This window comes from Phocoena phocoena, chromosome 1 (assembly GCF_963924675.1).
Source record: "Phocoena phocoena chromosome 1, mPhoPho1.1, whole genome shotgun sequence".
NCBI classification, from domain to species: domain Eukaryota; kingdom Metazoa; phylum Chordata; class Mammalia; order Artiodactyla; family Phocoenidae; genus Phocoena; species Phocoena phocoena.
Window position 1 is genome coordinate 57,798,431 of NC_089219.1, and position 18,051 is coordinate 57,816,481.

Sequence of the window (18,051 nt, forward strand, 5' to 3'; positions counted from 1 at the left end):
AAGTCTTATTATTTAAGAAATACATTTTTGAAGGCTATAGCTGTCATAGATAGTGATTCCTGTGATGGATCTGGGCAAAATAAATTGAAAACCTTCTAGGAATGACTCATCATTCTAGATGCCATTAAGAACATCTGTGATTCATAGGAAGAGTTCAAAATATAAACATTATCAGGAGTTAGGAAGAAGTTGATTCCAACTCTCATGGATGACTTTAAGGGGTTCAAGACTTTAGTAGAAGTAACTACAGATGTGGTAGAAATAGCAAGAGAACTAGGATTAGAAGTAGAGCCTGGGGCTTCCCTGGTGGTGCAGTGGTTGAGAGTCCGCCTGCCGATGCAGGGGACACGGGTTCATGCCCCGGTCCGGGAAGATCCCACATGCCGCGGAGCGGCTGGGCCCGTGAGCCATGGCTGCTGAGCCTGCGCGTCCGGAGCCTGTGCTCTGCAACGGGAGAGGCCACAACAGTGAGAGGCCCGTGTACCGCAAAAAAAAAAAAAAAAAAAAAGAAGTAGAGCCTGAATGAATTGCTGCAATCTGCTTCTTATGGATGAGCAAAGAAAGTGGTTTCTTGAGATGGAATTTACTCTTGGTGAAGATGCTGTGAAGATTGTTGAAATGACATCAAAGGATTTAGAGTATTACATAAACTTAGTTGACAAGGCAGTGGCAGGGTTTGAGAGGACTGAGTCCAATTTTGAAAGAAGTTCTACTATGGGTAAAATGCTATCAAACAGCATTACATGCTACAAAGAAATCACTCATGAAAGGAAGAGTCAATCAATGTAGCAAACTTCATTGTTGTCTTATTTTTAAAAAATTCTGCAGCCACCCCAATCTTCAGCAACCACCACCCTGATCAGTCAGCAGCCATCAACATCAAGGCAAGATGCTCTACAACAAAAACATTATGACTCACTGAAGGCTCTATGATAGTTAGCATTTTTTAGCAATAAAGTATTTTAAATTAAAGCATATACATTGGTTTTTTAGATATAATGCTATTGTACACTTAATAGACTATAGTATATTATATGCACTGGGACATTTTAAAAATTCATGTGACTAGCTTTATTGCGATATTCACTTAACTGGAGTGGTCTGGAACTGAACCTGCAATATCTCTCAGGTATGCCTGTATGTGAAAAGCCTAAAATAGTGCTTGGCATGTTTTAAATTTTATTAGTTATGGTCGATATGCTTTGTTACAGTAAACAATCAGTTTCTATAAATGTTTCATAAATATTTGAAGAATACAGTTCTATGATATAGTTTGTATAAAAATCAAGATAATTATATTATTCAAATCTTCTAAATCTCTATTTATTGCTTGTAACTTAATTGTCAAATTCTGAAAGCTGTAGATCACAGCACCCAGCTATTGTTGTGATTTGGCCAAATCATTTATATTTTTGCCTTATATACTATAGTATTGATTTGTTAATCGACAGACTCAAAGAATATATATTAAAATATGGTAATTTAGTAAGCAGAATAAAACATAAATTACCTTTGTCTTCCTTCATGATTTTGTCACATTGAACGTGTTTATTCTTTGGTGCTCCATTAATAGTCTGCATCATCCTTTCTACATATAAGTCATTACCTAATCTATTTCGACAAAGAGTCTCATAGTTCTTGTTTCTCCGGCTATAAAAAGTAATATATACTCAACTTATTAATAAAAATTAATTTTTACCACACATATATTTTTCTATTGATATTATGCTTTTTCTTAAAATTACCTTCTTTAATGTGGATTGCACCAAAAAATGAAGTGAAAATTCAAGACACTTCTTAGGGAAAGACTGAATTAAACTACCTCCAAAGGACTCTTTTACACTATATCCCCCGACATCCCTACAACTTTCGGTCCCCACCAATAATATCCTAGCACTATCTCCACATAGGTTTTATGAATTTTGATTATAGACATAAAGCTATAAATTTCCCTCAAAGTACTACTTTTGTGTCATCCTGCAGTATTATTTTCATAATTGTTTTGTTCTGAGTATTTCTTTGATTTCCATTATGATTTCTTCTTTGGTTCATGAGGAATTTTCAAAATGTGCTTTTTAACTTTCAAAAGCGTATGTGAATATGCATCTATGTTTTAGTTGAGATTTATGTAATTAATTTTTAACTTCATTCCACTGTGGTCAGAGAATTTAGTTTGTCTGACACTACTTCTTTGAAATTTTTGAAACCTTGCTTCATGGTCTTGTACATGGATGATTTTTGTAATTGTTCCATGTGTGATTGAAAAGAGTGTGAATCATCTAATTGTTAAATTCAGAGTTCTATATATGACCATTAAATTATGTTTTTGGTTCAAATTTTCTATAACTATACTAATTTTATCAGATTGACATCAATAATTAAGAGAGGCATATTCATACCTCCTACTTTAATAAGATACTTATCAAGTTTCCAGTTTTTGCTTTATATATTAAGAGGTTATTTTATTAGGAGTTTCAAGTTTAGAATTATTATACCTTCCTATCATTATGAAACCACACTCTTTATCCCTAATAATGCTATTGGTGTGTTTCTCTGTAGATGATGTGTTCTTTATATTTTTCCTTCTGTTTTTAAAATCTTCTTTTAATATTTGGTATTTTGGAGTATGAGTACAATGCGTCCCATTTGTGTGTGTGTGGATTTCTTTTTATTTATTCCTATTTCTGTGGAATGGTGTTTTTCAATAGTTTGGGGAATTACTTACTCTCCTTGAATAGTAACTCTCGTCCATTCTTTCTATTCTGCCCTTTCGGAACTGATTAGGTGTATGTTAGACCTCTAGTCTATTATCAATATCTATTTAATATCAAAGATTAAATCAATATTTAATATCAAAGATTAAATCAATATTTACTTTTTAATTTTAACAATTATAAACATACTTTATTTTAAAATTCTTTTTAAATTTTTTGTCTTATAAGTAATCATTTTGATAGTTTCTTAGTGTTAATGATGTTTTAACTCTATCTTTTATTTAAATATTTCACATATATTTTATACTTTATATTTGATAATATCATTACCCATAGTCCTCAGGATTTAGATCTAGGAATTGTTATTTTTAAAATTCTCATTCATAATGACTTGTTTCTTTATTGGTTTGGTGTATTTTTACTAAACTCAAACTGAATGAATCTTAAGAGTATAAATGGGATATGCTTTCCTCCAGAGAAAATTTGTATTTGCTTATGAGATAACTGAGATCCTTGTAAGGGTCTTGGTTTAATATAAGAATCTCTCCTTCAGCTGTCTCAATTTGTGGGGGATCCAAGACTTACTGGTGGACTCTAGATCCATGTGCTAATATTAACATTTGCTTCTAGCATCTCTCCCTCTATGATTTCAGATCACTTATCTATCCCATTGTTATTCTTTTCCTTTCCTTTTTCTGGTCCTGGGAGCTTTCCCTTATGTCTCATGAGCTTTAAAAGTATGCTGTTTGAGTTATAAAGCAGAAACTAATACACCATTGTAAAGCAATTATACTCCAGTAAAGATGTTAAAACAAAAAAAGTATGCTGTTTGAGATCTAATTGTACTATATTATATAGTCTAAACAATTTTACAAGATTTTATATTTGTATAAAAATAATACCATAAAAATTATTTTAGTGATGAATTTTTTAGTACTATAAATTATATTCATATTATACTTGAAGAAAACTAATCTGAACAATTATATTAATAATCTATTTATGTAGCTGTATTAATTTCAGACAGAGCAGACTTCAGAGCAATGAAAATTATCAGAGATAAAGAGGGGCATTACATAATGATAAAGGGGTCAAGTATCCAAAAAGACATAACAATTCTTAATGTGTATGTGCCTAACAGGAGAGTTTCAAAATAACATGAGGCAAAAACTAATGATCCCCGCGTGCCGCAGAGCGGCTGGGCCCGGGTGCTACCACTGCTGAGCCTGCGCCATGGAGCCCGCGGGGCACAACTGCTGAGCCCACGTGCCATGGCTGCTGGGGCCTGTGCGACTAGAGTCCGTGCTCCACAGGAGGGGCCAGCGCAGTGAGAGGCATGCACACCCCGGCGGGGAGTGGCCCCCACTCGCTGCAGCTGGGGGGGGCCCACGTGCAGCAGTGGAGACCCAGTGCAGCCAAAAATAAATAAATAAATTTATTTAAAAAAAAAAAAAACAACTAATGATCCATTTATATTCATTAATAAAGAGAAATGGAAAATCTACTCTCAATAGTAAATTCAGTCATTTCCCCATAACATATTTTCCCTTTTAAGTTTTAAATATAAAAAATGACAGTCATTTCTTTTTAACTTGAAAATAATTCACATATGCATAAAAGAAAAAATCATTAAAACCTATACTGAGACTTAGAAGCCTCCTTTATTTCTTTTATTATTTAACTTAGTAGCTCACCTACTTTTTAAAGAATATGCTAAAGCTATGGGTTCCTCTTCTAGGAAAAACATACAGCATAAACACTTTACATGTAATTTCATGAGGCACATATGTAACTTTATATACGATTTCACCAGGCACATATACCACCAGTGTTTATCCAGAAATCCCCAAAGACAGAAACAAGGATAAGAGCCTCTGATTTAGCATTTAAATTACAAAAGCAATGTAAACAACTGGACAATACATACCTTACTTTCTCAGCTTCTTCAGATCCTACAGAAACCATGACTGTTGGTAGGTTAAAAAAGTTCATCGTTTCTGTCTCTGTGAGTATTATCTCTATAGTCTTCTCCAGGTCTTCTTTTGTTACAATTTTTCCAGGTGTTGCCCTAATAACTTGTAAATCTAAAATACATGACTTAATAAAAATCATTTACTAATTGTTATTTTTAATTTTCATTTCATCAAAATACCATGACGAGTCATACATTGCAGGTGGCATTACATGGTCCAGGAATAGGCCATGTTGTGAGATGTAGTCTATTTAATCCCTCTGAAGCCAAACTGGATCCTATGGCTCATAAACCATCTCTGTTGCTGATACATCAAGCCTACTCCAATCTCAAATGTGTAGTCATGACTACAAGGGCATCCCATTACATCTATCCTATAATATTAACAGGGAGATTGGGGTGAACAACTATTGATACAACTCAAGAGACATATGGGCAAGTGTATTTCCCAGATAATATGCAACCCTTCTCTGAGCCCTGAAGCTAATTTCTAGTATATATCTACAACAGCCTTTTATTCTGTTTGTCCTTCTTACTGGTTGACTTTTGATTTAGATTACAGCTCACCTCTAATCATCTTCACCAAGAGCTAAAAAGACTCTCCAGTGAAAGTTGTGGTTAAATATAGGAGAAAAAGAGGCTCAATATCCATGCAAAACATACACTGAAAAGGGTTAGCCTCAAGCCTGTAGTCTTGTCAGAAGTCCAAGATTCTTGAAAAATTTCACTGAGGATGGAGTGTCAGGGCTAGAGAGTTTGGACTTGGTTGTATGGGTAATAAAGAGCCATGACACAGTATATAGGTCAGAGTTCAACGTTTTCTGTTAAAAACAGCATGTGAAGCAGGGATACATGAGGCTTTGACATGGGTAAAGCTTGAAAAGCTTTAGGAAAACAAGACTTAAGGGTATACACTTTCTAGAGATTAAGGCTCAGTCTCCTTAAGAAGGCCCAAAGCCTGAGAAAAACACTCTCCTTATAACCTAAAAAAAATACAAGCTACTAATTTCACAAACCAATCATCAACATTTGGAATGGCTAAATAAATAATAGTATACTCATCTATGAATAGTAACTAGTAATTAAATATGACATTAAAAACATATGAAAATGTTTGTGATAAAATGTAAAGTGACAGAATAATCCAGGACAAAACCCATGCTATGGTTATAACAATTAAAATACTTATGCATATGGAGAAGCTGAGGAAACAAAATTTTTAATTGCTAATCCTTTATAGTATTGGATGATTCTTCTTTTAAAATATGTTCTTTAATTTTTATTATTTATGCAATAAATTTAAAATATGAGGGAGAGGGCTTCCCTGGTGCCGCAGTGGTTCAGAGTCCGCCTGCCGATGCAGGGGACATGGGTTCGTGCCCCGGTCCGGGAGGATCCCACATGCTAAGGAGCAGCTGGGCCCATGAGCCATGGCCGCTGAGCCTACGCGTCCAGAGCCTGTTCTCCTCAACGGGAGAGGCCACAGCGGTGAGAGGCCCGCGTACCGCAAAAAAAAAAATAAATAAATAATAAAAATAAAGTAAAATATGAGGGAGAGATAATTTATATAAGCAAATCTAGCTAAGATAGATATAAGGTAAGTGAAAAAATAAATGAATTACCCATAATGGACACAACTGAAGATATATCTAGTTCAAACTGTTCGTTTTATCAGTGAAGAAAATGAGAAACAGAGAGGCTAAGTGAGAAGTTTAAGGTCAAAAAGGAATACTGGCAGTTTTGAGACTAGAAATTTTGGTTCTTTTTTTTTTTTTCTTCGTGGTTCGCAGGTCTCTCACTGTTGTGGCCTCTCCCATTGCGGAGCACAGGCTCTGGACGCGCAGGCTCAGCGGCCATGGCTCATGGGCCCAGCTGCTCCGCGGCATGTGGGATCTTCCCGAACCGGAGCATGAACCCGTGTCCCCTGCACTGGCAGGTGGACTCTCAACCACTGTGCCACCAGGAAAGCCCCTAAATTTTGGTTCTTGATACTCTAAACTTTGTTTCTTTAAGAACACCAGATCTTCATCTATGATTTAGTTACATATACCTTAAAGTAGCATTATGGCACAGATATGTTAATTATAAAAATGAACGATCTTACAGTAGATAGAACCTAATAGGGGACTTCCCTGGTGGCGCAGTAGTTAAGAATCCGCTTGCCAGGGCAGGAATAAAGACACAGACGTAGAGAATGGACTTGAGGACACAGGGAGGGGGAAGGGTAAGCTGGGATGAAGTAAGACAGTAGCACTGACATACATACACTACCAAATGTAAAATAGATAGCTAGTGGGAAGCAGCTGCATGGAACAGGGAGATCAGCTCGGTGCTTTGCGACCACCTAGAGGGGTGGGATAAGGAGGGTGGGAGGGAGACTCAAGAAGGAGGTGATATGGGGATATACGTACTCATATAGCTGATTCACTTTGTTACACTGCAGAAACTAACACAACACTGTAAAGCAATTATACCCGAATAAAGATGTTTCAAAAAAAAAAAGAATCCGCCTGCCAATGCAGGGGACACGAGTTCGAGCCCTGGTCCAGGAAGATCCCACATGCCGCGGAGCAACTAAGCCCGTGTACCACAACTACTGAGCCTGCGCTCTACAGCCTGCAAGCCACAACTACTGAGCTCGCGTGCCACGACTACCATGACTAGGTGCCATGCGCGTGCTCCGCGACAAGAGAAGCCACAGCAATGAGAAGCTCGCACACTGCAACAAAGAATAGCCCGGCACGCCACAACTAGAGAAAGCCCACGTGCAGCAACGAAGACCCAACGCAGCCAGAAATAAAAATAAAAGATATACCAGATTATGTTAATGCAGTCAAGACTGAGAAATACTGATCTACCAGGTGGTAGAAGTAGAATTGTTTGGGTGTGACTCAGTTTAGAGACTTGACTTTGTGGTTGGAATTCACCAGCAGGCCAAGACGATATAAACATCTATACTATTCTTCAAGGCTTCTGGAGGTGAAGTTTTGTTACGTTTGTTTGTTTGTTTGTTTGTTTTTGATGTAGACAAATAGAGGTAGACCTCAAGGCAAATCACTACATAAAGATTTTCTTCTTTATCTTAAGAGGAGTGCAAATCCATTGGAGGGCTTTAAGCAGGGAGAATGCGATTAGATTGTGTTCTTAAAAAGATCATTCTAATAGGGATACAGTAGGATAATTAGTTGGCTTAGAAATCCCACTAAGGGATTAAAGACAGAAAGAATTTTAAGGGAGTTTGGGGAGACTGTTGTAAACTATTGACCACTCAAGAAAAGAATCTAGTAACCTAGCAACAATCTACACTACCTTGACGAAAGACCAGGTGCATCCAAGCACCAGGCACACTCAAGCCACAAACGTCATTGTTAAAACACAATAGATATATGGTCTGAATCTTGTTACATGAAGTCAGGGAGTTAGTAGTCCTTGAAGAGTAGCATTTCTGCAAGACAGAAATATAGGTGAAAAAGGAAAGAAAGTAGGTGAAAGGGGACATTATACCAAAACCTGAGATGAATTACCATATATTAGTATATGTCACCACGCTTCTGCTAATATACATATTTAAATAGCGTCATGACCGTCCCCATTAGACAATACAGGGTCAAAGGAGGAACTAGTGATTTAAGCCTTGACGTCTACCCAAAACTGAGGAAGAAGGTGGTCTTCTCTTCCCACCCCACTTCTTCTTTGATTGTAAAAATGTAACGCTCTTTGTTCTCAGGGCTGTGCTCCCTTGCCTGCCCATTTGTAGCTCTCACAAGTATCCTATGCTTATAAACTCACTCTTTGCCTATCGCTTTGCCTCATGCTGAATTCTTTCTGCAAGGAGAAAAAAGAACCTGAGCTTGAGTAAGACCTGACACCAGGTGAGCAGCTTCAATTAAAAGACAGTGGATCTGAGTCCCCTCCTAAGTCAGGGACCCCAGTCTGAGGTGTGGCTGGGCTTGAGTCCCATTCCATGGGTTCAAGTCCCATCCTGTCGATTCAAGTCCCAATCTGAATTTTGGCTGGGTTCGAGTCCCATCCAAGAAGGAGAGCAGGTTCAATTCTGCATACAGTTTGGAAAAACAAATTGGAGGGTGGCAAGAATATATGTAGAGACTGCTGGGGGAGCTTATGACAATAATTCAATTCTTTGTCCCCTCCTGAGAGGACGGGCATCTTCCTACAACAGACATTGCTAATTGCTTAAGTTTTCATTGCTAAGCCTTTCTCCCTTCCCTGGCCTCTTTCCATTAATACAGGCTGAGAAATAAAATGTGTGGCTTTTCCAGCCTCTCTTGAAGCTAGTGGTGTCAATGTGACACAGTTCTGGCCAATGAGATAAAAACAGAAATATACAGGAAAAAGGAAGCCTTCTGGGAAAATGTTTACTTTCCTGATAAATGAGGGAGATGTGACTGGTGCTACTGCCTTTCTCCCTCTTTCTGCTTTTAATGTGGATATAATACCCAGAGCTGGGGCACATATCATGAGACCATGAGGCAAGAAAGAAGAAGAAAAGGCTTACGAAAAGAGAAGAGCAGAGCTTCCAATCCAGATTCTGACACAATTAAGCCACAAAAGCAAACCCAAAAGCTACCTACATTTAACTTCTTTTAATGTGGAAAAAATGGTAGTTGGGTATTCTGTTACTTGTCAGAAGCATTCTGTTACATATGCTAACACCAAATAGAAGAGTCCATCAAGCACTTTTCCAACCTTATTAATATTTTCACTAATCCTCATTACCATCTTAGAGGAAAAGACATCCTGACCCTCAAGGAAGTACCCACTTCTTCCAGCACTTTTGGTCAACCATTATTTCCTCATTCTTTTAACTTTACTTGCATAATCCTTTGCATTACCTCATGTTTTATCCTCTGCCTGGAATGGGTCTCTCCTTTTGTTCTCCTGACAAATTACTAATTATCTTTAGAAACCCAATTCAAAAGTCAATAATGTTCTCTATGAACGTTCTCTCATTTTTTGTTTTCCACTTCACAGTAGTTAATATTTTCTTTGTAAGTACTCCCATCACATTCTGCACATGTCTTAATATGGCATTGATCACAGTGTATCACAATTATTTGTCTCCTGAGTTAGAAGCTGAGCTCTTTTAAAACAGGGTCTGTGGGACCTCCCTGGTGGTGCAGTGGTTAAGAATCCACCTGCCAATGCAGAGGATACAGGTTCAAGCCCTGGTCCTGGAAAATCCCACATGCCAGGGAGCAACTAAGCCCACGTGCCACAACTACTGAGCCCGCGGTCTAGAGCCCGCACACCTAGAGCCCGTGCTCTGCAACAAGAGAAGCCACAGAAATGAGAAGCCCACACACCACAATGAAGAGTAGCTCCTGCTCACCACAAGTAGAGAAAACCCGCACACAACAACAAAGACTCAATGCAACCAAAAATAAATAAGTAAATAAAATATTTTTTTTAAATTAAAAACAAAAAAAAACAGGGTCTGTGATTACTGAGGCTGGTGGTGCAAGAAAGTCACTTGAGAATTTTAAAAAATATATAAACATTACCCTGGTAATTCTCATGTAGCTACTGCACAGGCCAGTATTTGGGAATGATTACCATAGTCCTGCTACCTCAAGCACCCAAAAAATAATGAGCATATTTGCTAAAGAAATAATGAACTGTTACTGAAATAAAAGATTGGATTTTCATTACCTGTAAAACTAGCCAACCTTTCCCGTTTAAAGGATGGTTCTTCTAGGTCTTCTACCATTGATTCAGTAGTGGATGTACTTGACTTAGAAACTGTACTGCTTCCTAAAATTGACCTTTAATAATGAATAACAACATTATTTATTTAGATGTCCTTATGGGCAATTAAATGTATAAATGAAAACATTATCAGATTGAGAAATCAAATATACTGTAATCATATGAGCAAAGTTGATAAAAATAAACTAGTTCTTTAAATATTGAGTTGATTTTTAATGTTCTTTAAGTAAAAAGTCATTTTAAATATATTTTAGAAATAAAACATGTCAAACCTATGCCTAGAGACCTTCAATGGATTCTCAACAGTATGTTTAGGATAAAAATCCAAAACACAGCCTACCTACCAAGACTCTCTGTCTTATCTTCATTATCAATATTCTCTCCCCCCACTTTTTTTTTAAGTTTCTCAAACTTATGGAGCTCTCTTACCTCAGGGCCTCAGCCTGGAGTAGTCTACCCTTCATTTTTCACCAGGTTTCTGCTCATTTTTCAAATCCCATATTAAATGCAATTTATTCAATTTGATAAATGTCCTCTCAAGACAATTTAAAATAAAATTTATATACTTCGTGGGAAATCAATACACTGAAGAATCCAAAAATAATTTTCTTTAAACATAGAAACTTAACATTACTCCATGATATTACATACTTTTTTCCTTTCTATTTATAGTTCCAACTGCCTTCCAAAAGGTTGGCTTCAGTTTACTGGAATATCCTTTGTTTTGCGGAGAACTCCCATGGCTTCTGTATGCTAATTTGGAGGCAGACTCTAGAGTAGCATATTTTCTCCTAAAATTTCGTGCTTAGTTAACATCTGGAACTTTTAATTTATCAGATTGAAAGTTACACACTAAAGTATTTCCCCATAATCTTTAGATTGTTTTAGGAGTACTGTTTTATTATGGCAAAGACTGCATTTCTCTATTGGAAGCAGTAAAAATTTTCAATTGTATAAGTATTTATATATGTAAATGCAAAACATGTCATTTACCAAAAAAAAAGTTACAAAACAAGAGAGAAATCAAACCCTAGGAGAACAAGGATTTGTATGGAAGAATAGGGAGGGAAAAAAAGGAAAGCTCCTAAACTGCAGCATAAAAGAAACAACTGAAGAAACATGTCTGTGATGCTAGGTCGCATCTTTTGGCTCCTCAGGAAATCTTGAGTAAAATCTGTATATTTTTTCACAAATGTTTTGGTGTAAGTGTAGGGGAACACTTGACATGCAAGCTCTACATCTAGTTAAAACATGAGAGGAACACAGAGGTGGCACACTAGGATGAGAGAACAGAGCTGGGAGACTGGGGACAACTGACATCCAAGTTACATATGTGCAACTTAAATGAAAATACATAAGATATAAAAAAAGAATCATAGAATAGTATACACTACCTTGTAAACTGCCCTAACGTACTAGGATTTATTGTATTCTGATAAAGGCTATAGGAAGCTATAAAGTCTGATGTACGTGATCCTTCTTGTGATGTCAATAGTTTATTTGGCTTTGCTGTACCAGTATATGGATCTGGATGGTAAAGAGGTCTGGGAGTAACATCAACTCCATGTATATCAGTCACCTGTAGAAAATAGTTATTTAAAATAAAATAAGTAAAAAAGACAGGGTTTCTGAATGATAGGTCCTAAAAAACAGAGATAAAAATAGTAGAAAAAAGATAAATATAATGTTTGTAGGATAGGACAAACATGAAAAATTGAATGATACAAGATTTTATGCTTAAAAAGTTTCTTAACTGAGGCATACACTTTTTTAAAAGTCTTATTCATGTTTTACCTATATATAAGAAATATATACTAATTTTGAGAAAATTCAAAAATATAGAAAGATAATTCATTCAGATTGTTAATAATTTGGTATATTTAATTATTTTATGTATAAGCTTTAAAAACCAAAACTTTTCATTTAACATTTTATTAATAAACATTAGCCAAGTTATTACACATTTTTGGCTTATTTGTTTTTGGTTAATTTTTAATATTTTTAATTATGAAATTTAACACATACAGAAATATAATTAAAACATAACCATATAGTTAAATAATACAAAGCAAATGTTCTTATAATCACAACTAAAGTAAAAAATTAGAACATTGATAGAACCTCTAGGAGACTTTGCCCCTCCTAGATCACAAGCAGCTCCCCTGGCTTTTGCTTCTTCTGGCTTACTGCCTCTCCCTCCTCCCCAGTGAATATCATTAACTTGATTTTGGTAATTATTTTCTTTCTTCTTTTTAAAGTTTTATTAAGTATGCATTCCTAAACAATAGCACTTACTTTTTATAACTTATATTGAAGTAAAATATACATAGAGATGTGCACATATAAATGCACACCTTAATGAATTTTCATAAATGGAAGACACCCAGGTACCTAGCATTCAGATTTAGAAACAGAAAATTACCAGCATCTCAGAAGTTCCTTCCATAAGAGTCACTATCTCCCACCAAAGGTAATGATTATACTGACTCCATGGATTAGTTTTGCCTGTTTTTGAACTTCACTTTGATGGAATCATGAAGCACATACCCTTGGTATCTGGTTTCTTTTTTTCAATGTTATATTTGTGAGAGCTCTTCATATTGTTAAGTATAGCTGTAGATGGTTCATTTTCATTGTTGTACAATATTCCATTGTGTGAATATATCACAATTTTATATATCTATTTTATTGTGCATGGACATTTCTGTAGTTTCCAAATTTTTGGCTTTTACAAATGATGCCACTGGGCTTCCCTGGTGGTGCAGTGGTTAAGAATCCACCTGCCAATGCAGGGGATATGGGTTCCAGCCCTGGTCCAGGAAGATCCCACATACTGCAGAGCAACTAAGCCCATGCACCACAACTACTGAGCCTGAGCTCTACAGCCCGCGAGCCACAACTACTAAGCCCATGTGCCATAACTACTGAAGCCCTCGCACCTAGAGCCTGTGCTCCACAACAAGAGAAGCCACTGCAGTGAGAAGCCCGCACACTGCAACGAAGAGTAGTCCCCACTCACCGCAACTAGAGAAAGCCCGCGAGCAGCAATGAGGAACCAACGCAGCCAAAATAAATTTTAAAAAACCAAAAACAAATGATGCCACTAAGAAGATGGTTGTACGTGTGTTTTGCTGACTATAATGTATGAATTTATGTTGGGTGTATACCTGTGTGAAATTCCTGGTTATTGGATTATTTATATGTTCACATACAGTAGATACTGCTGAAAGGTTTTCCCAAGTGGTTCCCACCAACAAAGTATGAGAGTTCTGGTTGCTCCAGATTTTGGTTAGCACTTAGTATTGATATTTACCAAGTTTATCAATGTAATTTAGTTTTGCCTGTTTTTAAAATTTATATAAATAGCCATATATTATAATGGAATTATCTGACATCTTTTGTTCAACAGTATGCTTTTATGTGTCTCTCCATGTTGTTGCATGTATAATAGTTCATTCATTTATTGGTGACTGTAGTCTGTTGGATTAGTATATCATATTTTATCTATCTCTTTTACTTTTAACAGACATTGAATTGTTTCCCAGTTTTTGGCCATCATGAAAACTGTTTCAATAAACATTAATGTGAAAGCATACTGCTAAACATGAAAATGTATTTCTGTAGGGGATATATAGATGTGGAATTGATGAGTCAACCTGATTAGATAACACCAAACTGTTTTCCAAGTTGATTGTAAAACTTTTCAAGATTGCCAGCATTGTGACAGTTGCTGTTACTCTACATTCTCATCAACAACTAGCACTGCCAGATTTAGAAATTTAAACCAGTATGGGTATAGGTGTACAGGTATCTCATTTCGACTTTAATTTTCATGAAATTGAACTTCTTTTCATGTGCTTATTCCTATCTTGACTTCCTTTTTTTTGAAGGAAAATATTCCATGCAAGTCCTTTGCACACTTTTCTGTTGAGTTCCGTCATTTTTTAAATTGATGATAGAGTTCATTAAATGTTCTGACTATGAACCCTTTCTGTTTTATGTGTTGAAAATGTCTTCTTTCACTGTATGGCTGAATTTTCCTTGTAGTATCTTTTAATGAATAGAAGTTCTTCATCTTAGCGTAGTCAAATGTATCATGTTTTCCTTTATGGTTTACACCTTAGATGTCTCATCCAAGAAACCATTCCCAATCCTGAAATTATGAAGATATTTTTGCTTTTCATGTTTAGATCTATAATATACCCGGAATTCAGTTTTGTGTACAGTATGAGGAAGAAAGCCAATATATTTTTATTCCATGTGAATACCCAATTGTCTCAACAAGAATTTTTGAAAATCCTGTTATTTCCCCATTACTCTTTAGTGCATATTTATTATAAAACAAGTGTTTATATGTGCCTGAGTCACTTGTAGGCTCTCTATCTATACCTTTGTTAATGTTACACTTTATATAAAACTTGGTATCTAGGAGAGCAAGTCCTTTCACAAAGTTCTTATTCAAGAGTATCTCGGTTATACCTAAGCTTCAGCAGCTTTATATAAATTTTAGACTTACCTTGACAAGTTCCTGAAAAAAATACAATGAAAAAAAAACAGATTTTGACTGAAATTGCAAAGAATCTATAAATCAAAATTTGGGTATAATTGATATACTTACAATACTGACTCTTTCTATGCATAAACATGTTCTAGCTCTCCATTTGTTTGGGTCTTGTTTAATGTCTCCCAGTAAAATTTTATAGTTTTTACAGTATAGGTATGTGCATCTTTGCTATATTTATCCACAAGTACTTAATACATTTTAGTGCTATTATAAATGGTATCATTAGAAAAATATGTAATTTTTGAAATGTGTGTTGCTGGTATATAAAAATATAATTGTTCTTGGTTGTTTTATTTGATATCCAATAACCTTGCTAAACTCTTATTAATTTGATAATTATTAATAGGTGATTTAAAATTTTACATGTAGATAATTGTGTCATTTACAAATATTCAATGTTTCTTTTCTTTCTTTCCAATGCTTACATTTTTCATTTCTTTTTCTTGCCATACTGAAATGGCTAAGACTTCCAAGAATGTTGGATAGAAGTGGATCCTTCTTAGGCATGCTTTACCATTAAATACAACCAGTGCTGTAGGATTTTATAAATCAGATTAAGGAAGTTCCTTGTGATTGCCAGTTTCATAAGAACATTTTAAATCATGAATAAATTTTAATCTTATCAAATAAATACTTTATGTATTGAGATGATCATATGCTTTTTTCCTTTAAGCTATATATGAATGTGGTGAATTACACTAATGGATTTTTCAATGTTAAACCAATCTTTCTTGGTATAAATGTAGCTCATGATGTACTATCTCTTTTTATTGTTATTGAATTTTGTTAACATTTTATTGAGGATTTCTCCATCTATGTTTGGAGATATCGACTTGTAATGTTTCTTTCTCATACTGTTGTAGTCAGATTTTGATATCAAGATATTTCTAGCCTCATAACATGAGTTCTGGAGTATACCCATTTCTTCTGTTCTGTTTTTGTCCTTATGTGTTTGGCATATATCACTAGTGAAACCATCTGAGCCTGGAATTATCTTTGAAGAAAGATTTTTAAATTACTCATATTAATTTCTTTAATATCTTCCAATTTTCATTTTTGTTTGTCTCTTGGTAAAATGTAAGTTTTTAAGGAATCTTTCCATTTTATATTCATTTGCAAATTTTGCAAAATTTAAAATTGGCATAAAGTTACACACAATCTGCATAATTATCTTTTTAAATAGCTTTTAAAGTGTACAAGTCAGTGGTTTTGAGTGTATTCACAAATATGAGCAATCATCACCACAGTTAATTTTAGAAATTTTTTATCACCTCAAGAAGAAACTCTGTATCCTTTAACTCTGATTCCCTAACCCTTGTCTTCCTCCCAGTCCTAGGCAACCACGTAGGTATTTCATGTCTCTATAGATTTCCCTATTCTGGACTTTCATGTGAGTGGCATCACATAGTGTGTGGTATTTTGATTGGCTTGTTTCATTTAGCATAATGGTTTCAAGATTCATCCATGTTGTTGCATGCATCAGTACTTCATTCCTTTCTGTGGTTGAATAATATTCTACTGTATGAATATACCACATTTTGTTTAGCCATCTGTCCACTGATGGACATTTGCCCTGTTCCCACTTTTTGGCTATTATGAATAATACCGATATAAACATTCATGTACAAGTTTCTGGGTTGGAAATATATCTTAATTTCTCTTGGGTGTATATATCTACATGTAGAATTGCAGGGTCATATGATAACAGTATGTTTAAACACCTGAATTACTACCAGACTGTTTTCCAAAGTGGCAGGACCATTTTACATTCCTATCAGTAGTATTCTGATTTCTTGATATCCTTGCCAACACCTGTCATCTGACTTTTTGATTCTAGCCATCCTACTGAGTATGAAGTAAAGATCACACTGTGGTTTTGATTTGCATTTCTCTGATGACTAGTGATGTAAAGTATTTTTCCATGTGCTTTTTGACCATTTGTATACCTTCTTTGGAGAAATGAGCATTCAAATCCCTTGCCCAATTTTTAATTGGATTTTGTCTTTTTATTATTGAGTTGTAATTCTTTATATATTCCCGATACAAATCCCTTAACAGATATATTGTTTGCAAATATTTTCTCCCATTCTGTGGGTAGACTTTTCACTTTATTATGTTCTTTGAAGAACAAACATTTTTAATTTTGGTAAAGTTCAATTCATCTGGCTTTTTTTCTTTTGTTGTTCATATTTTTTGTGTCATATCTGAGAATCCTTCGCCAAACCAAGGTCATGAAGGTTTACCACCATGGTTTCTTCTAAGAGTTTTTAGTTTTAACTGTTACGTATGTCTTTGATTCATGTTGAATTAATTTTTATATGGTGTGAGGCAAGGGTCCAACTTTATTCTTTTGCATGTGGCTATCCAGTCATCCCAGCACCATTTATTGAAGACTATCCCTTCCCTCTTAAATGGTCATGGTACGCTTATCAGAAATCAGTTGACCATAGATGTAATGGGTCTATTTCTGGACTCTCAATTCTATTCCATTGATCTGTATATCTATCCTTGTGCCAATCAGTACCACACTATCGTGATTTCTGTTGCTTTGTAGTAAATGTTGAAATTGGGAAGTGTGAGTCTGCCTACTTTAGTCTCCTTTTTCAGGACTATTTTGGCTATTCTGGGTTCCTAGCAATTCCATATGAATTTTAGAATCAATTGTCAATTTGCACAAGGAAGTCTGCTGGGATTCTGATAAGGACTGTGTTGAATCTATAGAACAGATTGGGAAGTATCACCATCTTAATAATGGTAAGTCTTCCAATTCATAAATTTTGGATGCTTTCCCATTTATTTAGATCTTCTTTAATTTCATTCAGTAATGTTTTACAGTTTTCAGAGCTTATGATGTCACTTTTATTATTAAATTAATTCCTAAGTATTTTATTGTTTTTGATGTTATTGTGAAAGAAATTGTTTTCTTAATTTTCAAATTGTTTATTGCAAGTGTAAAAAATACAATTTATTTGTATATTGATCATGTATCCTGCAACCTAACAGAATCCATTCATTAGTTTTAATAGTTTCTTTTGCATTTGTTTGGCCATGCCACGGCTTGCAGAATCTTAGTT

The 18,051-nt window shown here is 35.3% G+C and overlaps 1 protein-coding gene across 1 annotated transcript in view; it reads right to left on the reverse strand.

Moving 5' to 3' along the window:
- DNAI4 (dynein axonemal intermediate chain 4) overlaps nucleotides 1–18,051 on the reverse strand; it is a 94,293-nt gene that overhangs the window by 58,051 nt on the left and 18,191 nt on the right. Inside the window, 4 exon segments of the mRNA XM_065890122.1 lie at nucleotides 1,511–1,650; nucleotides 4,642–4,798; nucleotides 10,357–10,469; nucleotides 11,808–11,992. Of these exon segments, the coding sequence (XP_065746194.1) occupies nucleotides 1,511–1,650; nucleotides 4,642–4,798; nucleotides 10,357–10,469; nucleotides 11,808–11,992 (595 nt within the window).